Below are 25,504 nucleotides of genomic sequence, written 5' to 3'. Positions count from 1 at the left end.
CCTTCCCAAAAAAAAATAAAAAATAAAAATACTAACAGGTTCTAAAACTTCGTATTAATAGTATAGCTGGTTCGATAGAGAATGGTAAGCTAAAGTTGCTCTTGTTTAATTATACGTAGTAATCAATTTGATTTATTGAATTCAAGGTTTTTAGGGGTAATTTCTTTTACAATAACATATAATTATATTTTTTTATCAAATTGTTTGATATATAAATATATTTGTATCCATTTGTAATAGGATACATACTTTTTGATGTTGGTTTATTCACTCATCTTGATGACATTGTGGAATGAAGTACATGCTCAATCCGAACAATCATTCAATTTGTTAGATTTTGGAGCTGTAGGAGATGGAAATATAGATGATTCTCAGGTAAATTTCTTTGAAAATCTATTTTAAAAAATCTTTTTGAGTTTCTTGGAAAATATTATTGTAATAATAAACGTGAAATTTTACAGGCATTGACAAAAGCTTGGGAAGCAGTTTGCGTCGCAAAATCTCCGAGTAGCACTCTTCTTGTTCCAAATGGAAAAACCTTTTTAGTAAAACCATTGAAGCTTCAAGGTCCATGCAACTCTGCTAATATCAATATTGTGGTAATGAAAACTTCTCTATACAACAAAAATGAATGTTGCATTTAAATTGCTACATATTTGATGTTTTTTTTTTTTCGGGTTTAAAAACTACTTATTAGTTTGGTATTTGACTTTATAATAAAGTGAAATTACTCATCATAACAATGTCAAATCCAAATATTTTAGATAAAAATTCAAATAAATTCATAGTTGATACAAACAGAGATTTTAAATAAATTTCAAATTAATACAAAAAGAGATTTTAATGAGAATCCAAAATAATTTTCAATATTTTTACTTTAGGCACATTTAATTTACAAGCACGATAGTTTGATAGAAGTAATATTTTTACTTTAGTTTTATTCAATTAATATTGCTATCATTTTAACAAAGTAATAAAAAAAAAAAACTACTATTTTTTGTTTGGGAGACTAAAGAAGTATTTCCTGTACAAGTAATTTTTTTATTTTATTTTATTTTTTTTAATAATTCTAATATGAGAACACTAAATTTTATATATACTTGAGTTTTTCAAATTTAAAAAAAAAAATGTGCTTGTTTGTCTCATAAGGTCCACATAAGAGTCCCAAAAACTTTTGTATACACCCGGTTTACACTAATTTTACTGTACATCGAGCAGTATAAGGGTAACTTTTACCTAATTTTAGGGTAATTTTTTGCCTTTTTTTTGGATAACTTTTAACATAATACAATTTTTATATAAGTAGACAATAAGAAAAGTTTTATAATGGTAATTTAATTACATTTAATCACAAATAATTGATTTTTAGTCATTTAAAATGTGATTCTTTACTAATAATTTTTATTTGTATTGGACTACTTTTATGCATATTAAGGTAACTTTTATTTATTTTAGGGGTAACTTTTGATCAAGCTAGTCTATCTTTGTAGTGGATGTACAATAATTATTGTACACCCGATTTTTTTTAAAGTTTGTGTAAAAGTCCTAGTAACTATCATCGTATTACATTTCAAGGCTATTGATCATTTTATAAAACAAGATTTAGCACGTAAATTAATTACATACATGCAAATTATGTGAAATTGTATCCTAAATTCCTAACAATTTTAAGAAAAAATGATGTAGATTTTGGGAAAAATCATTGGACCAAAATCACTATCAGATTATCCAACACCAACACCAGATAGTTGGTTGGAAATTTCAAAGGTCGATGGACTGTATGTTAATGGAAAAGGAATTATTGATGGTAGAGGACAAGTTTGGTGGAGCACTTGCCGAGTGAGTTTACCACCCACATAATCTTTTTTTATTACTCCGTATCTTATCAAATACTACGTATTATGATATATATACTCCGTACTTCATATACGTATAGTAGTATATATCTTAATTAATACGAGTTACATTATTTTTTCTTATAATTTATTCATTTATTTATTTTTTCCAATATTGGACAGGGAAATGTTTGTCCTCGAAGACCAGCGGTAAGCTTCATAACGCCTCTACGTATGGTAAAAACTTTTTTTTTTTTTTTTTTTGTTTAATTTATTTACAATTAATTGGACAGACGGTGGCATTCATAAATTGCAACAACCTAACTCTTCGAGGCTTAACATTTCTAAATAGCTCAGGAAATCATATCTCTATTAGAAGTTGTAACAATGTTATTATTTCACGTCTCACAATACAAGCCCCTGCGGATAGTGTCAATACAGACGGTATTGACATTACTTTTTCAAGTTTTGTCGCGATCAGCCAATGTTACATTGCAACAGGTAAGTACCCATAAAAAGTAAGGACATTATGAATACTCGTAGTTAATATTTAAAGAGTTTATTCCACTTATATAATAAAAGTTTTCTTATAAGCGAAGTGTGTAATTGTTGCTACAATTGCATAATCCAAAGTTGAGCATGCCCACGAGGCCACGAATAAATTTGATGTACTTCGTAATTTCGTATTATATTATTATTATGTCATTGGTGACTTTAAACAATTACATATTTTTCCAAAATATGGAGTATTAATAATCTTTTTTACTTTTGAATTTCACAAATCCTATAATATTTATTGATATATATATGATGTAGCATGTTGAGTGAACTAATTTTACCAAATGTTACAAGTTATTTAATCTTTCTATTGTATAATTTTCTCACTCGTATTTACACAATATCCTAATTAGGTGATGATTGTGTTGCTATAACAAATGAATCACATGATATAAACATAACCAAAGTTCATTGCGGACCAGGGCATGGCATTAGGTGACATTTTTATAATCCTAATAATAAGTCATTTCTAAGAATATGAATTCCTTTTTTTTTTCAAAGTTAGACAATTTTGTTTGATGATGATTTTAGTAAATATTAATCGATGACTTCTATTGACACCTAAATTTTGGTGAGATACCAGTATTGGAAGCTTAGGCAAAGGGGGAGGCAATGATACTATACAAAATGTACATGTGTGGAATTGTACCTTCAAAGATACACAAAATGGCGCCCGAATTAAAACGTGGCAGGTAATTATTATGCACACATTACATTGACGTACTTTTAAGATCCGGAAGGAGTATTGTTAATTTTTTTTACTACGCATTATAGATTTTAGACTAACAATGTGTACGCGTTTTGTTCTTTTCAATAAAACCTTGGATTAACTTCTTTTTTGTTTGCAGGGAGGGTTAGGATTTGCTCGAAACATCATTTACGAAGACATTTTGTTTGAAAATGCTGGTAACCCCATCATTATTGACCAATTCTATTGTCCTGGACAACACTGCAAAAATCAGGTAAATAAAACACAGTACATCTTTAACCCCGCGCTTATTGATCTTATTAACACTCATTCATCTTTTGGCTTTTGGTAACAAGTAAGATGATACTAAACATACGCAATAAGAATTATTAATACAAAGTATTTTTAATTTTATTTTTGCAGACAAGTGCAGTTAAAATAAGTGATGTTGCATTTAGAAGAGTTTCAGGGACATCGCAATCAAAAAATGCAATTGTATTACATTGTAGCCAAACTTTTGGATGCTCAATTCAAATTGAAGGAGCTAATATTATATCTTCTAAGCCTGGGGAAAAAACATCGGCTGATTGCTTCAATGTTCAAATTCAAAATGGAGATTTGTCTAGTAATGTACCAAGTTTAGAGAATTGCCATTAATAATTGTCATTATTAAATTAGTGCAAAAAAGGTATCAAAAGCAAGCAATTTGTAACGTCGTTGCAAATGTCTTGTTATATATAGTTGTAGTTAAAATTCTACGGAGTAATGATTTAATAAAGGGCAAATTCTTGTTGTTAAAAGAAAATTCTAGAATATGGTAGTCTTAGATTTCTTACTAGTGTTAGGTTTAACCGTCATCTTTCTCATTCTTCTTCTTTCAAAAAATCGAAAAACTAAAATTTATAATCCTCCCCCTGGTCCAAAAGGGTTTCTGATCATTGGAAACTTCCACCAATTTGGTCTCTCAAAAACAAATTTCGCCGAATTTTATACGTTAGGAAAGACCTACGGACCAATTTTGAAGCTTCGATTGATGAAGCAATTGATGATTGTGATTCAATCAGCGAAATTGGCCAAAGAGGCAATGCAAACAAATGACAAAAATACGTGTGATAGACTAGTAACAACCGATAGAAAAAAGGTTTCGTACAACTTATTAAATGTAGCGTTCGGTCCATATAATGAGTATGTTAGAGAAATGAAAAAATACTTTCGGCTCATTTTTCAAGCTCCAAAAACTTGCAACTTTTTGCTAACATACGAAAAGAAGAAGTCACAAGGTTGATGCAAAAGGTTTTTTCTCTATCTTCTGCTTCTAAACTCATCAACTTGAACGAATTGATTATCAATTTTGCAAGTGCCGATGCAAGTAGGTTTAGTTTCGGCAAGAGGTACGTACTACTCCCTCCGTCCTTTTTTAAACACTTCTCTCACGGAAACCAAAATTTATTTTTAGGCGTGGTACTCCCTCCGTTTTATAATAATCGCAGCAGTTTGACTTTTACGCTATTCATATGCTTACTTTAACTACATTTTACCAATTTTGTGAAAAACTACCTATTATAATCCAGAATTTGCGAGAAACTACCTATTAAAAAAATGTTGTAATTAACTACCTAATTTTTTAAAAATGTTGTAATTTACTACCTTTACGCCGGATTATGAATGAGTTTCACCAAAATTCTTCGGCGTTGACTTGGTCACATGACACTTAGAAAAGAAAAGGGTCATTAGGTGTCACGTGATGGTCACGTGACCAAGTCAACACCGGAGAACTTTGGTCAAACTCCTTCATAATCCGGCGTAAGGTAGTAAATTACAACATTTTTCGAAAATTAGGTAGTCAATTACAACATTTTTTTTAATAGGTAGTTTCTTGCAAATTCTGTACTATAATAGGTAGTTTTTCACAAAATTCCTTTTACCAATATATAAATAATAATTATTGCCAAATAATATATTTTTGGATTAGTAAGTCTTTATACTTCCTCCGTTTCTGTATAGTTGCAACACTTTCCTAAAATAAGAATTATCACAATAGTTGCAACACACCATAAAAAGGAAGGTTTTTATGGTGAAAATTGTAATAATACCTTTATTTAAAGCACATGACCCACTTGATTATATTCCTAACAACCTTTTAACTCCATATACGAAGTATATATTTTCATTAAATTAGTGAAACGTTTGGGTGCATTGCTAAAGAAGTTCTTATGGGAGTACATGATAACGTTACTTGAGGTTAAAGCTGAGAGTAGAAAGCGGACAATTATTTGGGGATAAATCAAAATGGAAATACGCGGCCTATTATTTAAGGATTGATGGAGATGGAGTATTAATTTACTATCCATTCTGATCCTCATCTAGATATCATCAATTACATACTATTAAAAGCGAATCTAAAGACACACGTGTCAATGTATTATTAAAAAATTTCCCGCCAAAAATACCTTCTAAAAAAATTATTGTTACTTAAGGAAAATAAAAATCATCAATTACATATTACTAAAAGCGAATCTAAAGACACACGTGTCAATGTATTATTAAAAAATTTCCCGCCAAAAATACCTTCTAAAAAAATTATTGTTACTTAAGGAAAATAAAAATTATATCTAAATCAATTACATACTACTAAAAGCGAATCTAAAGACACACGTGTCAATGTATTATTAAAAAATTTCCCGCCAAAAATACCTTCTAAAAAAATTATTGTTACTTAAGGAAAATAAAAATTATATCTAAATTATGACATAATTTGTTTTATATAAAATATAAATCTTTTCCTAAAAGATTAAACTATCCATTTAAGTTTATAACTATTACATGTTTTTTAAATATTTTCTCTTGCATGCTTTTATTTTTAATATACTCTATATTTTTTAATACTCAAGTCATTATATTAAAAATTACATACTACTAAAAGCGAATCTAAAGACCCACGTGTCAATGTATTGTTAAAAAATTTCCCGCCAAAAATACCTTCTAAAAAAATTATTGTTACTTAAGGAAAATAAAAATTATATCTAAATTATGACATAATTTGTTTTATATAAAATATAAATCTTTTCCTAAAAGATTAAACTATCCATTATAAGTTTATAACTATTACATGTTTTTTAAATATTTTCTCTTGCATGCTTTTATTTTTAAGATACTCTATATTTTTTAATACTCAAGTCATTATATTAAAAAATTTATAATAAAATTGTCAAAAATATTTAACAACCGTGCATTGCACGGGATTTAAGCTAGTGTTATACTAGTACTCAAGGTATCATGAAGATATTATTAGCTAGGGTGAGAATATTATTATATTGGGTATAAGTAATAAGTTGAAGTTAATTTCTTTATTTGTAGATTTCTTACTTCAGGAGTATCAACTATATCCATATATGTCTGATTCATTTGATGATCTAAGAAGAATAAACTATAAGAATCACCTGTATATGTGTATAAATTCATGCATGTGCTTAGTTGTTACTTGTGATTTCAAATTATTCAGAGTATATGGCTAGATAGCTACATACAATGGTGCTCCAATTATGAATAATAAATTATTTACACAAAATCATTCAATTATAATTGTTTCCTTTACAATTTAGATTTATAGAAATATTAGCAACAATTTTGTGAATAAATACTAATAGGCTCTAAAACTTCATATTAATAGTATAGTTGGTTCAAAAGAGATCAAGATGGTAAGCTAAAGTTGCTCTTGTTCAATTATGTAGTAATCAATTTGATTTATTAAAATTCAAGATTTTTAGGGGTTTTCTCTTATAATAACATATAATTAAAAGTTTTATTTAATCAAATTGTTTGATGTATGAATATTCCTATTTGTTTGTAATAGGATACATACTTCCTTATGCTGATTTCACTTATCTTGATGACATTGTGGAATGAATTCGAAGTACATGCTCAATCCGAACAATCATTCAATTTGTTGGATTTTGGAGCTATAGGAGATGGAAATATAGATGATTCTCAGGTAAATTTTCTTCGAAAATCTATTGAAGAAATCATTTTGGGCTTCGAAAATATTATTGAAATAAACACGAAATTTTACAGGCATTGACAAAAGCATGGGAAGCAGTTTCGTAGCAAATTCTCCGAAGAACACCCTTCTTGTTCCGGAAGGAAAAACCTTTTTAGTAAAACCATTGAAGCTTCAAGGTCCATGCAACTCTTCTAATATCAATATTGTGGTAATGAAAACTTCTCTATACACCAAAAACGAGTGTTGCATTTAAATTACTACGTATTTGATGGTTTTTGAAAAAACACTACTAGCTTGGTATTTGATTTTTTGAAAAAGTGAAATTATTCATCATCATGAACTAACAATGACACCTAGATGAAAATTCAAATAAATCTCAAGTTGATACAAAATGAGATTTAAATAAATATCAAATTGATACAAAAGGAGATTAATTTGAGAAATTCAAAGTAATTTCAATATCTCTACGTACTTTAGGCACATTTAAATTACAAACACTATAGTTTGATCATTAATATACTACGTTTTTTTTATTATTATTGTTGTTAATTAGCAAAATTAGTAATAAAAAAACGAAAATTTTGTCAATAACTACCAATTAAAGCACGTGTTTTGAAAACAAGTACCTATTAAATTTTTTAAAAAAAAGAACTACCACAAAGATATAAAAAGTTTAACTAGCACTACCACTTTAACAATTTTGGCTAAAATCTCCGGTATTTGGGTCTCACTTTTTATCACTTTTTACCTTTATGAAGGGTAATTTAGTTAATTTAGATTATGATTTTATGAGGTAAAGGTAAAAAGTAGAACCTACATGCCGAATATTCTAGTTGAAATTATTAAAGTGGTAGTGCTACTTAAACTTTTTACAACTTTGTGGTAGTTCTTTTATATTTTTTTTTTTAATATGTAGTTGTTTTCAAAACACGCACTTTAATTGGTAGTTTTTGACAAAATTTCCTAAAAAAACTACTATTTTTTATTTAGGGGGCTAAAGAAGTATTTCCAATATACATATATTTTTTTAACGATCCTAATTTGAGAATACTAAATTAATACTAAGTAAATTAAGTTTTCCTCTTTCATTTTGTTTCAAAAAAATTCAACCTGCTCTGATACCATGACAAATTAGAGAGAAAATGGAATAGAATGACTTGATTATTATTCATCGATAGGTAGAGTATTTATACAAAACCTACGCTCAAAAGATAGGAAACAATATTCCTAAAGATATACTAATTAACATAATCATAAACCCTAAAGATATATTCTCAAAATAATATCTTAACATAAATATCCTAAATATATTATTATCTAAATGATATCTACGGAAAATATGTCATACATATATATTTTCCGATATCTCATATCTCTAACATTGATATATACTTGAGTTTTTCAAATTTTAAAAAAATGTACTTGCTTGTCTCATAAGGTCCACATAAAAGTCCTAGTAATTGCATTATGTTATATTTCAAGGCTATTGATCATTTGATAAAACAAGATTTAGCACGTAAATTTGTTACATGCAAATTATGTGAAATTGTATCCTAAATTCCTAACAATTTTGAAGAAAAAATGATGTAGATTTTGGGAAATATCATTGGACCAAAATCACTATCTGATTATCCAACACCAACACCAACACCAACACCAGATAGTTTGTTGGAAATTTCAAAGGTCGATGGACTGTATGTTAATGGAAAAGGAATTATTGATGGTAGAGGACAAGTTTGGTGGAGCACTTGCCATGTGAGTTTATCACCTACATAGTTAGTTTTTTTATTACTCCGTATATTTTTTAAATACTAGTATTACGATATATATACTATGTATGTATTTCATATATCTTAATTAATACGAGTTACATACATTTTTTTTCCAATAGTTTATTCATTTATTTATATTTTTCAATATTGGACAGGGAAATGTTTGTCCTCGAAGACCAGCGGTAAGCTTCATAACTCTCTCGACTATAAGGGTTTTTAATTTGTTTATAGGATAAGGAGGAACTAAAAACGAGGATAGGGTCGAAGAAATATAGTGTTTATTTAAGGAATGTGGATTAGAGAGGGAGGGGTAAGGATATGGATAAAACACCTTCCTTATTAGTGGGCTTAATCTAATTAAATTATGGAGGATATACCTAAGAATGAGTTGGGCATGTGGTATAAAGGTGAAGGATTGAAAAATTGGAAGAAAAAGACAAAGTTACCCTTTAAGTTAATGAAAAAGAAAAAAAAAAGTGAGAAAGATAAACACATTTCAACAAGTTAAGGAAATGATTTTGGCACATTAAAAATTAATTTTTGCACATTCATTATAAATTTATAATGCTATCTTTTTTTTCTTTTTTTTTTTATATGTTCTAGAGATGTGCCAAAATCAATCAAAGGTGGGCTAATTAGTTTTCAATAAGTTATGGTAAGCTCACATAGTCTCAATTATGTTCTAATGGATGAAGAGAGTAGGATGGTATTATTAAACTTTTTTTTTTGGAGCCCTAATACTAAATATAATTGGACAGACGGTGACGTTCATGAATTGCAACAACCTAACCCTGCGAGGCTTAAAATTTGTGAATAGCTCAGGAATTCATATCTCCATTAGAAGTTGTAACTATGTTCTTATTTCACGTCTCGCAATACAAGCTCCTGCTGATAGTGTCAATACAGACGGTATTGACATTAAATTTTCAAGTTTTGTTGCAATCAACAAATGTTATATTGCTACAGGTAAGTCCCGTAAAAAGTAAGGACACGTAAAAAGTAAGGACATTTCAAGTATTGTAGGTGGGATAGACGTAGTAAATATCTTAGAAATTTGTTTCACTTATATAATAAAGATATCTTATAAACGAAGTGAGTATATACTTGTTGCTACAATTGCATAATCCAAATGCAATTGTAGCAACGTACTTCGTATTATATTACCCGTGCAAAGCACGGAATACATTATACATGAAAGAAAATTACCTGAAGTGAAATGTTGGTGGTTATAATAAAATTTTAAAATAGTGGAATGGGTAAGGTAGTTATTGGTGTTTATAAAAAAAGTGGAAGTTACTTAATTGGAGGTTATAGCAAAAAAAAAATAATAAATAAATTAAAAAAAAAAATCAAATTTATGAGAGTTGGGGATTGAGGTTTTGGAGAAACCTCATCAAATTACTCTACAATTATATATAGATGTCATTGGTGACTTTAAACAATTACGTATTTTCACAACATATGGAATATTAATAATCTTTTTTACTTTTGAATTTCGCAAATCTTATAATGTTTATTTGATATATGAAGCATGTTGAGTGAACTAATTTTACCAAATTTGGCAAATTATTTATCTTTCTATTGTATAATTTTCTCATTTGTATTTAACAATATCATAATTAGGTGATGATTGTGTTGCTATAACAAATGAATCACATGATATAAACATAACCAAAGTTCATTGCGGACCAGGGCATGGTATCAGGTGACATTTCTATAATTCTAAATAAAAATAATTTCTAAGAATATCAATACATTTTATTTTTGATTTTCAAAAGTTAGACAATTTTGTTTGATAATGATTTTAGTAAATATTAACTAATGGAATGACTTGAATTGATACCTAAATTCTGGTGAGATACCAGTATTGGAAGCTTAGAGTAAAGCCATTGGTTGCCCTTTTGTAGTGGGCATGAGGAGAGAGAAAATGAAATAATATTTAAAAAATAAAATTTCATCAATTTTGGAGAGAGAAATGCCATGACCAGGTCATGGCCATGACCTTTGGCAAAAGGTGGGCAAAGAATTTGAGTCCGCCACTTGTCCATCTATAATTGGCTGATAGTATTTATATTTTATTTTCTTTGTACAAGTATAATAAAGAAATTATTTATGAGTAGGGCAAGTAGTGGGCAACCAATGAGAGTGTATGGTCATAGGTGGGTATGAGAATTGGGCATAAATGAGATGGAAGAGAGAGATATGTATTAAATATTTGATGACCACCATTGGCTTGGGCAACCAATGGTTGTACTCTTAGGCAAAGGGGGAGGCAATGATACTATACAAAATGTACACGTGTGGAATTGTACCTTCAAAGATACACAAAATGGCGCCCGAATTAAAACGTGGCAGGTAATCATTATGCACAGATTATATTGACAAACTTTTAAGATTTGGAAGGAGTATTGTTAATTTTGACTATAGATTTCAGACTAACAATGTGTGTTTGTTCTTTTCAATAATAAAACCTTGGATTAACGTTTCTTTTGTTTGTAGGGAGGGTTAGGATTAGCTCGAAACATCATCTACGAAGACATTTTGTTTGAAAATGCTGGTAACCCCATCATTATTGACCAATTCTATTGTCCTGGACAACAACATTGCAAAAATCAGGTAAACAAAACGTAGTACATCTTCAACCCCGCGCTTATTGATCTTATTAACACTCATTCATCTTTTGGCTTTTGGTAACAAGTAAGATTAACTAATTTAAACATATGCAATAAGAATCGATAATACGATGTATAACATTTTGCAGACAAGTGCAGTGAAAATAAGTGATGTTGCATTTAGAAGAGTTTCAGGGACATCGCAATCAGAAAATGCAATTGTATTACATTGTAGCCAAACTTTTGGATGCTCAGTTCAAATTGAAGGAGCTAATATTACATCTTCTAAGCCTGGTGTACAAACATTGGCTGATTGCTTCAATGTTCAAATTCAAAATGGAGACTTGTCTGATAATGTACCAAGTTTAGAGAATTGCCATTAATAGTTGTCATTATTAAATTAGTGCAAAAAAAAGTATCAAAAGTAAGCAATTTGTAACGACCAAAGGATTAGTGTGTCGTTGCAAATGTCTTGTTATGTATAGTTTGTAGTTAAAGTTCTACGGAATAATGATTTAATAAAGGGCAAATTCTTGTGAAAGACTCTTATATTCCGTATATAGTTATATGTCTCAGAGATAAGGAATAAAAGTAGTGTAAAAAAAAACCCTTAAATTGTTCTATTAACCTTACAAAAAGTAATACTATGTAAGGGAAAAAAAATGATTAGTATTACTCCCTCTGTTTTTTTTTTTATATGCATCAGTTTGACCCCGGCACATTTGCCGAGACGTTATTTTGACCATAAATATCTTTAATTGTGTATTAGTAAAAATTGTAACAAAGTTATAATATGAAACTAGACATTATGACGAATCTAATGATATATAATATAATAACAATTATTCATTTTTTAGAGGTCAAAAAATTAAGTCAACCATGGTATGTGAATAGTGCAATTGTCAAAGTGATGCATAAAAAAAAAAAAAAAAAAAAAAAAAAAAAAAAAAAAAAAAAAAAAAAAAAAAAAACGGAAGGAGTAACTATTAATACAAGATTACAATTAAGCTGAATTGGATTGACATGTGAGAAGTGCCAATTTATTTGGTCAATAGAGCCTTTTTCTTACCTTAAATATAATAAGATTACAACATTGAGCAAGCTAAATAATTAAATAAATCAAAACGACAAAAAGGTTGTTTTTCCTCATTTGATAAAGGTTACATTTGTAATTTTTTAAAAACTTAATTGATAACATAATCCATTAACTTGTAACATTTAGGTGTAAAACACACAAATTTCTCTCAATAATCTTGTACATGCACAAAAAATCTAACCTTGTGTTACAACCTTCCAATAACCAATTCCTCTCTCCTCCTAATTATCCTCCCTCGTTAATCTCCTTCTCTCCTCCCTCCTCTTACCAACAATGGGGAAGAGGGACCTTGAGACCGGCATAGGCGGTACATTCTACCACTACACACCACCACCGCCACCCATCCACCCGCCGCCTAGGGAACCATATCTTTCATGGCTAGTTCCCCTCATCTTCATAATCGACGTAGCTTTATTCGCGTTAACATTGTACGAAAACAATTGCCCTGAGACCCTTGTAGATGACCCTGATCACCATTGCATTTTTCAGGAAAAATTGGGCAGATTCTCCTTTGAGCCTTTTAACCGAAACCCTCTCCTTGGCCCTACTACCTCTACGTAAGTCTCTTCTTTTTCCTATTGTATTATAATATCATGCATTTGATGAATTTTGCCATTATTATTTTAATTTCAACACATTATAGAAAAGGTGAAAATTAAATGTTGGAATCTAAGACTTTTTTTTTATTATTATTATTTTTTATTGTTATTTGTTTTGTCATAAGGGTTCAATAGATTAATTGCATCCCATTTGGAAAGAATTGATGGTTTTATTTTTTTTGAATGATTTTCAATTTGAAATCAACAAAAAAATATTAAGAATGGAAAAAAAAAAAATCTATGATTTGCTTAAAAAGCAGTATAATTAACGATCAATATTATTTATTAATTTTAAATACCAATGCAACAAGTCAATCCCGTAATAAATGTGCATAAGTTTAAATGACAATTATTTATGAAACTCCTAATGTTGGTCATAATTTGATTCAGGCTGCAAAAAATGGGAGGACTTCGGTTAGAGCTAATATTACAAAATGGTGAATGGTGGAGATTATTTTCTTGCTTATGGCTTCATGCTGGAGCTGTACATTTGATAGCTAATATGATCAGCCTTCTTTTCATGGGAATTCGTGTCGAAGAAGAGTTTGGATTTTGTAAGTGATTTACAGTATGATTTTGTTTTCTCTAAATCACTTGGAATTATAAGCATGCCAAGCTAATTCTCAACTGATATATATAATCTCTTACAACCTGTTTGGTAAGCAATAATAAAAGACGACAATAACAAAAACGAGTTTGCTAGTAATTTTGTAAGGAAAGCTTCAAAATAATGTAACTTAAGTACTCTGGATTTAAAGGTAGATTGAAGCCGAAAGAAACAGGGTAAAAACTCCTTATTTTTTATCTTAGTATCTTGTGTATAACAATGAACATGTATGTATACTTCTGTAAAATTTCAGGGAGAGTAGGACCACTGTTCGTGCTATCTGGATTAGGAGGAAGTTTGATGTCTTGCCTGCATGCCCTCCGCCACCAAAAAATCGGGGTGGTTTCAGTTGGTGCCTCAGGCGCGCTTTTTGGACTTCTTGGTGCCATGCTTTCGGAGCTCATAACTAATTGGACTATTTACGCCAACAAGGTCACTTTGTCACTTCTTTTGTTTACTACTCCCTCCATAATATTTATGTTTCATACATCTTCTTTGCTGCTAGATAGTTGATGATGTAGGTTTCATTTTGTTAGAAACAGGAAGTTTTTCGCTTTTTTGATGTGATTAGAATTCTGACCAAAGCCACAAAAATTTAACTCTTGGTTTATAATTTGCATGGAATCAAAAAACGAATATTTCTGAAATTGAAATTATGATTTTTGCTGCAGTGTTCAGCAATTTCATCACTAATGGTGGTGATAGCCTTGAACTTGGCAGTAGGATTGATCCCAGGGGTGGACAGTTCAGCACATATAGGAGGTTTCGTTTCGGGGTTTTTGCTGGGTTTTGTCCTTCTAATGCGACCTCAATTCGGTTATGTTAACAGCAAATACCTTCCTCCTGGCTACAAACAGAAATCCAGACACAAGTGTTACCAGTATTTCTTCCTCATACTGGCTCTCATCGCCTTGATTATTCTGTAAGTTTTATACAACAATATCTCAACCCCCTTATTCCTCTCTTTCCCTATTTTTTTCTATGTAGATTAGTGACCTTAAAAGAGTAATTTACCTGTCTTAATCTTTGTAATCTGCAGGTATGTGTGTGGATTTACAGAGCTTTTTAAATCGATCGACAGAGAAAAATCAGAGTTAGCTTTAGGTTAATAGACTAATTATGTTTTCAACAACATCCATGGGCAAATAAATTTCATCATCAGTAATTGTATCAGTGCTCTACACAGAATAATACTCTATGAGAATCACCAACAACCAAAGAAATCCAGATTCATGGTTGCGTGCATCTTATGCACCAATGTGGTTTCTTTCTTCTCTTGCCTTTTTTTATTGCCCTTTTTTCTTCATTTCCTTATCATTGTATTATGTTCATGTATTGGTTTCAGAAGCTTAAGTAGTGCTTTGCAGTTGTTATTTGTGTTTTGTAGTTTTTCATTTGTTGTTAGAAAGATGAACATTAAATTGTGTTCTGTACTTCTGTTCCTCTAAATATTCAGCTATGTATGTATATAGTGTGTTAAGAAAGTTGTAAAGACATCTATATATGTATATAATGACTTCTATATCTCCTTCATCAAGTACAAAGGTTCAATTTCAGTCGAAAGCTGAGCAATGTGCTTCATCAACTTTCCATAACATTACCAATCTACATGTATAATCAAGATGACATTGTAATACTATAGCATACACTATATACATAAATCAAATGATGACATTCACTGATCTGCATATATCTCGCATGACTCTGACTTACCAAAAATGTTGTACCGGTTGTTTGCTAAATTGTCATATGCAAAATCACGAATGAACCTGAAAAAGTTACCAAGAAATAGAAGTTAAAGGTCATATTAGAGACTCGCCAAGCTGCAAATGAGAAGTATGGATCATTTAATTTCTTAAAAGCAACAAAAAAGAAAAGTTTACTCACAGCGGTACAAGATTCAGAAATAATGCCAACTGTGGAAATGGTAAATTGATGTATTCCATGATCTTTAAAACAGCTTCAGACTTGATGTAAGATCTGCAGAAAATATACGTTTGATGTTAAAGAACTTATCACTTCTGAGGCATAAATACAGTCAATGTTGGTAAAGACTATCATATGCAGCAAGCTAACAACAATCACATATCCTCAGTTTATGGTGATGCAAAGAGTGATTGACATGCAATTAGCCACTGAAAAATTCAAGAAATTTGCTGAATTCAGTATAATACATATCAGTGGATACTAATAAAAAAGAATTGTCCCTAATTCTCATTGGTTTTGTCACATTACTCACATACATTTCCTACATGACTCGATACAGATTGGTTTCCTCTTAGTTCCTCGTACAGATTTATAAATAGGCAGAGGGGCGAATTCTTGTTCTACATTCTATTCTAAAATAGTAGGGCAATAAACTCAAATGATCTCAAAAAAAAAAAAAAAAAAAAAAAACTTGTCCTTCAATCCAAACTAATGTACTTATGCATTTAGCTTCCAAGGTTATGTATAGCATACCTCTCTTTTTCAACCAGGACAACACTGGATATATCATCAGGATCTCTTCCTGATCTCCTTAACAGCATCTTTCCTGATTCACTTTGTAAAGCTTCGTATCTAATATTCCTGCACTTATGCCCAAGATAAATTATTTTCGTTAATTACAGACATGCATGTAAATAGAATATTGTACTAATAGAGTACAGCCTATCAGCACAAGGCAAACATTCCTTTTCATTTCTTACAGATATGCATGTAATAAAATCATAGATTTCTTCTAGGTAGAGATCTTCGAGGAGAAAGGGAAGCAACCAACCTATTGTGATCATTGTCACGAACAAACTTCACACCACCATTACACAGATTGCAAACACCTGATACATGACAGGATAGTTCAGATTGTGCTCTTACATAACGCTCTCCAAAGAAAGCAAAGACGATCAAAATCTCTACCATAACCAAGCCAAACTAACACAGTAATGTCAGAATGTCTGCAAACAATCACAAAGGTATGCAAACACAATCACAATCAACTAAAAGTGCAGCTCTTCCAAATGGACCAAGGCCTAAGTTGTAAAACGGTAAAGAGATAATAACTACTATCCTGTATTCCCTTACATAAGTTTTGATATTTCAATGTACAACATCAAGGCAAATTAAAACAAAAACTAGCTAGGCAAATTATAGCAATATAGCATGAGACGGAAAATGTGCCCGATTTTTAAAACCTTACCCAATATTCTGCTAGTCAATCACGAAAATCACCTTTAAATTTAATCAAAACACCTCTATTTTACCATACAATGGTCTTACTATAGCTATGAAGATTTTTGCAGAAACAAATACTAAGTTTTACAAAATAATCTTCATTGTTCTCATCAATGGCTGCTACAGGATTTTAGTACAAAAGATATATGAATCTAAGAAGTGAAATTTTCACAAAGTAACGAAAATTCAATGTCCTCCATTCTTTTCATGCACGAAATTCGAAAAAAATTCTAATCAATCAATTGTACAAAATTAAAAATCCACCAAACCCTCATATTGAATCAAATCACAACCCAGTAGCACTTTAAGCCATGAAAGAGCTAAACAACATTATTGCGAAACCTCCACTTAAAAAAAATCATTCCGGATTTAGTTGTGACATTACTAGTTCATTCTTCGTATTACACTATCAATCTGACAATTAATTTTTAAGGGAGAGAGTAATTCCATCACATAATTTCAAACCCACAAATTAATATCTTCCTCTGTTTTTAATACTCGCAACACATTAAGAGTATAATTTAGTGCGGCATGAGATTATAATAAGGATAATAGTACAACTATTGACATAAAATACTTTCCAATTAGTGTGTTGCAACTATTGTGACATTTCTGAATTATTGCAACTATAAAGAAGCGGAGGAAATAATTAATAATGAATAACTAATTCATTAGAATTTCATGAACATGATCAACAAACTTTGATATAAAAAAAAAAAAAAAAAAATAGAAATTTATTAAACAAATCTTCAAAAAATAAAAAGAAATTACCATCATAGAGCATAATTGGGCGGGAATCCTTGTCAAAGAAAGTGGAAGTGGCTTCCACCCAATTCGATGTATCGCCGGAGACACGTGTCGCCGACATATATATCATCGGAATCCGACGAGGTAGCGTCGCTGCTAAGCCTAGTCCGCCGGAAAACATCGTCGCCATTTTGTCTAAAAAAAAAGGAGAGCTTCTTTTTCTGTTACCGTTTTTGGTTGGGTTTGCTTCACTAAAAAGACGTGTTTGAGGTGATCCACGTGGAAATTTTGTCACCATGTTTAAGGTGTATTTTGTCCATTAATTTATTTTGGTAACAAGGTTATAGCAATAAGGCTTTGTTCACTTCATAAATTCAATTTAATAAAAATAATTTAGGTACACTAAAAATCATTTTTTCAGTAAAAATAAGTAAATTTAAAAAATAAGTATAATAGAGAACGGTAAAAAAATAATTTCAGGTCAGTAAAATTAATTTCACTTCATTAAAAATAATTTCAGTTTAGTAAAAATTAGGTGAAATGAACCGAGTCTAAATTCTTTCTTCTGTACTTATTAATTTGCCCCATTCTAAAATTCAATCTTAAATTTTCATTCGATAAGAGGTAATACAATCGTGAATGAGATCTTTTGGATTTGTCTCATTATATATTTTATTAATATTAAATTATTATAATTTTTTATATGTATGTAATGAAAATACATAATCATAAGACACGTCCCAGGGATATGTATATAAAGTATAATTATTAGTTTAAGCTTGAGCATTTATGAGCAAACTCTGATTCGAGCTCGATTTTTAAGGATTGACAAGCTTTGAACTCGAGTTAAGCCTAAGTTCATTGATGTTCGGTGAGTAATTTATGAGCAAACCCCGACTCAAGCTCAATTTCTAAGACTCAACAAGGTTTAAGCTTGAGTTGAGCCTAAGCTCACTATTGTTCAATGAGTAGGCTCGATCTCGGCTCATCAACACCATTAAGGTGAAAGTTTGGTTTATCAATGGTAAATAAATACAAGTAATAATTATAGATTTATAGAGTTGGCCCTATAGCTAGACAATAAAAATTACCTAAGGAGAAATGGCCCATAATATTGAAGCCCAAAAAAATAAAAAATAAACCTTGCTTAAACTTGTAATTTCTCTGAAGCTAATGTCTTAACAGTTAAGAATCGTTTGTAGTTTCCCAAAAGCAGAAGAAGGAGGAGGTCGAGTCACCGGGCGTCAAATCTCGCCGGAATCTGGTCAAAGGAGAGAGAGAAAATGGCGTGGGTTAGCGATCAAATCGACGCTGTCAAATCCATTCAGATCAGACAACTTGCTCATCAAGCCGTCAGTCTTGGTTCGTCCTTTGTCCCCTTCGTGTTTTTCAATCCTCAATTTTAACCTAAAATTGTTCATCTTTTGCTTAATTCATCGATTTTATTTTGGTGTTTAATTGCATACGACTGTTGCTCAATTGGGGTTTGCTCTTTTATTAGGGTTTTGGAATTATATGTTAATTATTTGAGATGTTGTTATGATTGGTGTTAATTTGTTTGATTTCATGGAAAATTGATTTTTTTTTTTTTAGGGGTAATTGAGTCATGCTTGATTTCAGCATTGTTATAGTTCTGGGATTTTAGGTATCAAATTGGTGAATTTGTTACAAGGGAAGTAAAAGGATTTGTAATTCAAATAAATACTCGTTGTTGAATTCAAGGTGTTGGAGAAATTACATTGATTAACAGAGTTCATGGCGTAGAGCCTTGTACAATCCGACATATAAACGTTTTACATTCGCTAAGACGCTTTCCTAAACTCCTGCTATACTTGAATGAACATTAGAATGGAGGATGCATCAATGTGGACATGGAGCCAGGAAAGCAAAGTAAGGGGGAATTTGGGAGATATATTAGGATAGAATTAGTAGTTGATTACAAATACGATTTGGAGATATATTAGGATTCTTAAGATTTTTAATATTCTATCTTATTTTGGGATATGATTATTAGTTATCTATCTTATTATTGTGCAATTTTTCACCCATAATGATTTTTGTGACGATAAAATTTTTATTTGATGAGCTTTTGCTATCATAGGTTTAGGGAGTTAAACCAAACACGAAACTGCCACTGACAAAGAACTTTTATTTCCTTCGAGAGTTGGAATCTATCCCTTTAAATTTCGTGTAATTCTTTAGTTCTTGCTTAAATTCGAAGATCCAATATTATTATAGCTTGCAAGCCTTGTGTGTCTTGAGAGATCCACATCAGAACCTCCCTAAGGTTTGACTGACTTCCCTGGTGAAGATGGTGGTGAAAGCTCAAAAAATTGTAAATTTTGGTAGATTCTTTTTCTTAAAGCTGTTCAACTGAATAAATTTGCAGTATAAGAATTTTATGCCAATGTAGAATTTTGTGATGATGAATATGACAGAGTTGAAAGTCTTTGACTGATATAAATTATGTTGAATACTTGAAAATTTGAAATTATATAGGGAGTATTTTTTTGTGACTTTGGCTAAGACATGTATAGTACGCTGTAAGCGATAGCTGACATGAAAGCATGTAAAGTTAATTTGCAGCGTGTGAACGAATACTCCATAGTATTTCGTAATATTATTTACTGATGTGTGCTTTCTTATGTGAATGTTGTAGGTTTAATTAACTGGTAATTAATATTTACCTTACTCTCATGCAGGGATGATTGTAACCTCTGCACTCATAATATGGAAGGCGTTGATGTGCTTTACTGGTAGTGAATCTCCTGTCGTCGTTGTCCTTTCTGGAAGCATGGAACCTGGTTTCAAGAGGGTGAGTCATGCCTGATTATGAGTTTCCATGGCTATGCATTTCATAGGTATATACCGGTTAATAGATATTAAAGGTAGTCAGAGTTTGATACTTTGATTTACTTTGACTACCTTTAGAGGCATATACAATTAATTATACAGAATAATAGATTTTCTATCGATCACAATGTATGTTTGGGATGGGTTTTTTTTAGCAGTTGAATTGAATGGTTTGCTTATTTCCTCTTTGCTTTTTGTTTTTATTTTTATTATTATTTTTTTTTTCCGAGTAACAATTGTTTAAAATGGCTTAGGTTTACATGGTGATGATTTGTCTACATTTATGTCATTGCTCATCTGATTGATTTAGCAAGACAACTAAGAACTAAGACATAATTGTGCTCATTCATTTGGTCACCTTGGTCGAACGTGTTTTACACATTTTTTGCCACTTTATATATTTGTACTCCAATTAAATGACTGAAAAATTGCTTTAATTCCTAACTTGATGTTATTCTGTTGTGACAGGGAGATATATTGTTTTTACATATGAGCAAGGATCCTATTCGTGCTGGGGAAATAGTTGTGTTTAATGTTGATGTAAGTACTATCTTGCTTTTTATTTTTGGCTTTAAATGATATAGTTTTATATGAGTTAATAAAAATTAGAACTTGCTAACTGATTAGGAGTAAAGCTGTATTTATAGCTTTGTTTTGAATGAGATCTGCACCCAGATTGATTGAATTTAAATTTTTTTTATTTTATTTTTTTTAATTGGCTTTAATTACTCTATAATATGTTTGTATGACTGATGAGAAGCACAAGAGTTTCTTTGTATGGCTGATTGCTATAACATAATTGTCTAACTGCTTGTTATTGGAGACACTTTATTGCAGCCTTTTGTTTATATTTGGTTTGTAAAGATCTGTGCATAATTTGTTGTAACCAGGCTTCTACCGTTTCCCTTGCTTATCAACTAATATAAAGTTATTTGCTACTTCTTTGCAGGGCCGTGAAATTCCAATTGTCCATCGAGTTATCAAGGTATGTCGCACATACTAATTACTATCTCATTTAGAAGGTTATAGATGAATAGTTAAAAATTCCAGCTTGCAAAGTCTATGATTTGGTTGTTCTAAATTCAGCAAGCCGTGTGAGCATTTTAGGATAGAAACTAATGAGTCAAATTTCGAGTCTTGTGTTTACTTTACACTTTAGAGTTGAAATAGATTATTCTGATTACATGCACCAAATGCAGCTTTGTAAAGCTTAGTTAATGTTACTTGGAATATTCCTCTTTGTGTTTTGGGGTTTATATTTAAACAAAATACTGCATTTATGCATAAAATTGATGAATTTACCTCCAAGATAAAGTGATAGAATTATCAGCTACATGTTCTTAACCTTCTGGTGATAGATCCGAAGAACTGCATTAATGCTTTGGTAATATCGGATGCAATTCAATGCGTAGAATTCTTTAAATTTTTTGTTCCAATATGGTTATTATTTACTGTTCTCAATCTATTACAGGTTCACGAGCGGAAAGATACTGGTGAAGTTGACGTCCTTACAAAAGGTACTAACAAATTTTAAATCAAACTTTCTGCTTCAGTTGTTGGGTGGTAGCATTACCCATTTTAGTCATGTAGGCCTTGATTAGCTGGGTTTGTCACTCTATGGCTATTGGCACTCTTTTTCTCATGCTATGATATGATGTGTGCTTCTTCTGGGCTCCCTCTTATTTCATCTTTCCATGCCATTTTCAGGTGACAACAACTATGGCGATGACAGGCTTTTGTATGCTCATGGTCAACAGTGGCTGCAACGACATCATATAATGGGCAGAGCTGTAGGGTAAGCTTTTGCTACCTTTTTCCCTTGTGTACTTGCCGTAAATTACCAGTCTTTTGGCCATACCAGTATTGTGAAGCATTACTATAGAATGTAACCAATTGCACTTTTGGGCTTTCTCATCACGTAGAATCGTAGATGACTTGCTACACTTACGATGTTACAGTAATGTGTGTTTCTGCTTCTTACAGTGTTTATTTTACTTTTTTTTTTCCCCAATATCCATGTAGATTCCTACCATATGTTGGCTGGGTTACAATCATCATGACTGAAAAGCCAATGATCAAGGTAAGAATTCCTGAATTCATGTAAAAGTTTCCACCAAATTTTCTTTTGTAAGAGTTTCATTGTTCTGTAATGTGGGTTAAGTTGTCTTTTAACCCTTCTTATTTCTTAAATCTCAATTGGTGTACTTTGGGTTAGGACTCTTAGGATTGGTGCTGGACCGTTGTAATAGATGATGAGTGGTAAGAGTGAAATTGAAATCGTTGATTTACTAATAGTGGATGGGTGGGGGGATTGGGAGGTTCAAAATTGTTTTGTTTAATTGAGTTATCAAAAATTGTAATACAGATGTAGATTTCATTTCCAACTTAAACTAAGCACATTTTAACATTTTTTTTTTTTGAAAGAAACATTTTAACATTTTGTAACGAAGTTTCCTTCTCAGTAACGAAGTTTCCTTCTCATTTGTTTGTATTCTCGTCCCTTTCTCATTATCTCATGTGATTAATGCCTCCTTGTCCCTTATTTAGTAGTTTAATAGGGCATGAAAAGGCAAATGGGGCTAAATTCTTACTGCTGCCATATTCATGGGGTTAATTTAATTCTGTGTACAAGTTATTTAGTTCCTTCTTTTCACAAGATTTCTTAATTTGTGTGTAATTCAATTAAGTATTTAACAGTTTGCCTTCATTTTCAGACTTGTAAGAGTAACAACCAATTTTTTTATCTTGTTGCAGTATATATTGATAGGTGCCCTGGGATTACTTGTCATTACTTCAAAGGACTAGCTGGTGCAAGAACGACCTCTTTTGTGTCTTAGCAACATTTATTCAGTCTTTAATGGTTCATGTACAAGTTATTCGGAAACTAAAATTCAAAAGTTTACATGGTGATTTTGGCCAAAATGTATTGATCTTTTAGTACAATAACATGATACAATGATGATATAAATCGACACAGGTTTAGCTACTCTGTGCGGAGTTTTAGAGAGAAAGAATTAAGTAATAGATAAATGGATATGATTAGGAATAAAAAATTTGGAAAACTAAGAGAGAAATATGAATTGGGACTACTAGGTATAATGTGAATGTGAGTGGTCTTTAGATTTGGAAATGGGGCACTTAAATAAAACGACATGTTTTGAGAGATAGACGTTTAAAAAAATGGAGAGAGTATTTAATTAAAAAAAAAAAAAAAAAGAGGGAAAATTTGCAAATTGTAGCCACTTAAAATTGGCTGACTGGTTGGCCAATTTTGTAATAACGTAGAAAAAATAGTCTTCTTTGAGGCGGTCCCAAAGGATCATCGAACCGTTTTATTGGAGGACTTGCGGGGAATGACGAAGCTTAGGATGGTTCCTTCGAAGACTTGAGTTTCTGTCGGTAGAGAATAAAGAGCTATGCTCTATTAGCTTTTTCTTTGTTCTTTGATTTTTGTTTTTCTGTCGTTTTTTCTTGCTTTTTTCTAGTTTGTATTTTCTCTCTTTTTGGGGCTTGCCCCTCGTGCTCAACAAAAAAAAAAAGTTCTTATTTTGCAAAGGAAAAATTGCTCCCATTAATCGCAACCGGTAAAGCAGGTAAACCTTTGTGATTTTTTTTTTGCACACGTATCAATATGTAATTGGTTGAGAAAATAAAGAAAATTAAAAAAAAATTAAAGTAAAGAAAATTAAAAAAAATAAAGAAAAATGCAAAAAAAAAAAAAAAAAAGATAAAACCCAGCAGCACCCACCACCACACGAACACCACCACCGCACATCAAACCAACACCACTGTTGGCCAAAAATGGCCGATATTGGCCACAAATGGCCGAAAATGGTCGATGTTGGGGCTGAGTACCCTAAACCGGCCGATTTCGGTCGTTTGTGGCCGATTTCGTGCATAGGCGTCGCCGATTTCGTGGCTGGGTTCGCCGATTTCGAGGGTGGGGAGGGGTTATCAGTGGCTGGGGATGGGTTTTCGGGGCTGGGGAGGGGTGATAGGGGGCTGGGGAGGGGTTATCGACTTATCGGGGGAAGGGTTATCGGGGTTGGGGAGGGGTTATCGGGGGAAGGGTTATCGGGGCTGGGGAGGGGTTATCAGGCTGGGGAGGGGTGTTATCGGGGCTGGGGAGGGGTTATCGGGGGTGGGGGAAGGGAAAGGGTGGCAGGGCGGCGGTTTCCGGTAGCAGGGGAGGGGTTTTCGGGGAAGGGGCGGTTTTTCCGGCGGGGTAGGGGGTGGGGGTGTGGTGTATTCCGGGATAGGGGTGGGGGGCTGGGTATTTTTCTTTAATTTTTTTTTTAAAAAAAATTTAATTTTTTTTTTGTTTTTTTTTTTTACCTATCACGTGTTGACACGTGTCTAGGTAACCTACTACATCAGGTTAGATGACCTGTTGGGTGCAACGAAAATTAATACCCCCTAAAGTTGGGAGTGATAGATAATAAACTGAAGTTGGGATTAATTTCGGCGGATGAGGCAAAGTTCAGATTAATGGGAGCAATTTTTCCTTTTGCAAATTGCAGTCATTTAAAAAAAAATTGCAAATTACAGCCCAAAAGTTTGTATAAATTGTAAATTGCAGTTAAATTTAACTTTTTTTATCAGTTTACATGTCGAAAAATCTTCGGTTAAGGTTTTAGGAGCCATTTTAGGCCTTAGGGAACCGAATTGAGCTCGAAATTAGCAAAAAAAAAAAAAAATAACGTTAGTGCCTCGTTTTGCATATCCAAAATGTATCAATTTATGGAAAACTGAAAAAATGAGACACTTAGGGTTTTTTTTGCTAATTTCGAGCTCAATTTGGGGCTTAAGGAATAAAATGGCCTCTAAAACCTTTACCAAAGATTTTTCGACATGTAAACCGATGAAAAAGTTGAATCGGGCTGCAATTTACAATTTATACGAACTTTTGAGCTGCAATTTGCAATTT

General features: G+C 31.5%; 4 protein-coding genes across 4 annotated transcripts; 3 read left to right on the top strand and 1 right to left on the bottom strand.

The window, feature by feature from the left end:
- The first annotated feature begins 279 nt into the window (after window positions 1-279).
- Window positions 280-11,848, top strand: LOC145557920 (uncharacterized). Its single transcript, XM_081619097.1, has 16 exons — window positions 280-375; window positions 462-599; window positions 1,687-1,839; window positions 2,019-2,045; window positions 2,129-2,336; window positions 2,970-3,085; window positions 3,242-3,355; window positions 3,505-3,711; window positions 6,729-6,779; window positions 6,935-7,072; window positions 8,672-8,836; window positions 9,009-9,035; window positions 9,612-9,819; window positions 11,114-11,208; window positions 11,353-11,469; window positions 11,615-11,848. The coding sequence occupies exons 1-16, from the start codon at window positions 280-282 to the stop codon at window positions 11,846-11,848; spliced, it is 2,094 nt and encodes a 697-aa protein (XP_081475223.1).
- Window positions 11,849-12,834: 986 nt separating this feature from the next.
- LOC145560131 (RHOMBOID-like protein 5) lies at window positions 12,835-14,718 on the top strand. The gene is made up of 4 exons (XM_081621392.1): window positions 12,835-13,118; window positions 13,551-13,714; window positions 14,021-14,199; window positions 14,439-14,718. Exons 1-4 carry the CDS (start codon window positions 12,835-12,837, stop codon window positions 14,691-14,693), a joined length of 882 nt encoding a protein of 293 aa, XP_081477518.1. The 3' UTR covers window positions 14,694-14,718.
- A 553-nt stretch (window positions 14,719-15,271) lies between these two features.
- Window positions 15,272-17,966, bottom strand: LOC145560130 (DCC family protein At1g52590, chloroplastic-like). The gene is made up of 5 exons (XM_081621391.1): window positions 17,749-17,966; window positions 16,526-16,583; window positions 16,228-16,335; window positions 15,655-15,747; window positions 15,272-15,536 (listed from the first exon to the last, which is right to left on the bottom strand). Exons 1-5 carry the CDS (start codon window positions 17,912-17,914, stop codon window positions 15,443-15,445), a joined length of 519 nt encoding a protein of 172 aa, XP_081477517.1. The 5' UTR covers window positions 17,915-17,966; the 3' UTR covers window positions 15,272-15,442.
- A 935-nt stretch (window positions 17,967-18,901) lies between these two features.
- Window positions 18,902-23,563, top strand: LOC145558736 (uncharacterized). Its single transcript, XM_081620062.1, has 8 exons — window positions 18,902-19,086; window positions 20,427-20,539; window positions 21,046-21,117; window positions 21,527-21,562; window positions 22,049-22,094; window positions 22,285-22,372; window positions 22,600-22,657; window positions 23,332-23,563. The coding sequence occupies exons 1-8, from the start codon at window positions 19,008-19,010 to the stop codon at window positions 23,380-23,382; spliced, it is 543 nt and encodes a 180-aa protein (XP_081476188.1). The 5' UTR covers window positions 18,902-19,007; the 3' UTR covers window positions 23,383-23,563.
- Window positions 23,564-25,504: the final 1,941 nt, after the last annotated feature.

Source organism: Chenopodium album, chromosome 9 (genome assembly GCF_948465745.1).
Source record: "Chenopodium album chromosome 9, dcCheAlbu1.1, whole genome shotgun sequence".
Classification (NCBI taxonomy): Eukaryota; Viridiplantae; Streptophyta; class Magnoliopsida; order Caryophyllales; family Amaranthaceae; genus Chenopodium; species Chenopodium album.
The sequence above is the reverse complement of the archived record's forward strand: the minus strand, read 5'-3'. Positions and strand labels throughout refer to the sequence as shown.

What these genes read in the sequence shown, in the direction of transcription:
- LOC145557920 (XM_081619097.1), top strand. Translation starts at nt 280, where the DNA reads ATGACATTGTGGAATGAAGTACATGCTCAATCCGAACAATCATTCAAT. An exon ending in CTGCTAATATCAATATTGTG is followed by an intron (nt 600 to 1,686) that starts GTAATGAAAACT and finishes AAAATGATGTAG; the next exon opens with ATTTTGGGAAAAATCATTGG. An exon ending in CCCGAATTAAAACGTGGCAG is followed by an intron (nt 3,086 to 3,241) that starts GTAATTATTATG and finishes TTTTGTTTGCAG; the next exon opens with GGAGGGTTAGGATTTGCTCG.
- LOC145560131 (XM_081621392.1), top strand. Translation starts at nt 12,835, where the DNA reads ATGGGGAAGAGGGACCTTGAGACCGGCATAGGCGGTACATTCTACCAC. An exon ending in CGAAGAAGAGTTTGGATTTT is followed by an intron (nt 13,715 to 14,020) that starts GTAAGTGATTTA and finishes GTAAAATTTCAG; the next exon opens with GGAGAGTAGGACCACTGTTC. An exon ending in GGACTATTTACGCCAACAAG is followed by an intron (nt 14,200 to 14,438) that starts GTCACTTTGTCA and finishes TTTTTGCTGCAG; the next exon opens with TGTTCAGCAATTTCATCACT.
- LOC145560130 (XM_081621391.1), bottom strand. Translation starts at nt 17,914, where the DNA reads ATGGCGACGATGTTTTCCGGCGGACTAGGCTTAGCAGCGACGCTACCT. An exon ending in CGTGACAATGATCACAATAG is followed by an intron (nt 16,336 to 16,525) that starts GTTGGTTGCTTC and finishes GCATAAGTGCAG; the next exon opens with GAATATTAGATACGAAGCTT. An exon ending in TTTCTGAATCTTGTACCGCT is followed by an intron (nt 15,537 to 15,654) that starts GTGAGTAAACTT and finishes TAACTTTTTCAG; the next exon opens with GTTCATTCGTGATTTTGCAT.
- LOC145558736 (XM_081620062.1), top strand. Translation starts at nt 19,008, where the DNA reads ATGGCGTGGGTTAGCGATCAAATCGACGCTGTCAAATCCATTCAGATC. An exon ending in TAGTTGTGTTTAATGTTGAT is followed by an intron (nt 21,118 to 21,526) that starts GTAAGTACTATC and finishes ACTTCTTTGCAG; the next exon opens with GGCCGTGAAATTCCAATTGT. An exon ending in AGTTGACGTCCTTACAAAAG is followed by an intron (nt 22,095 to 22,284) that starts GTACTAACAAAT and finishes TGCCATTTTCAG; the next exon opens with GTGACAACAACTATGGCGAT.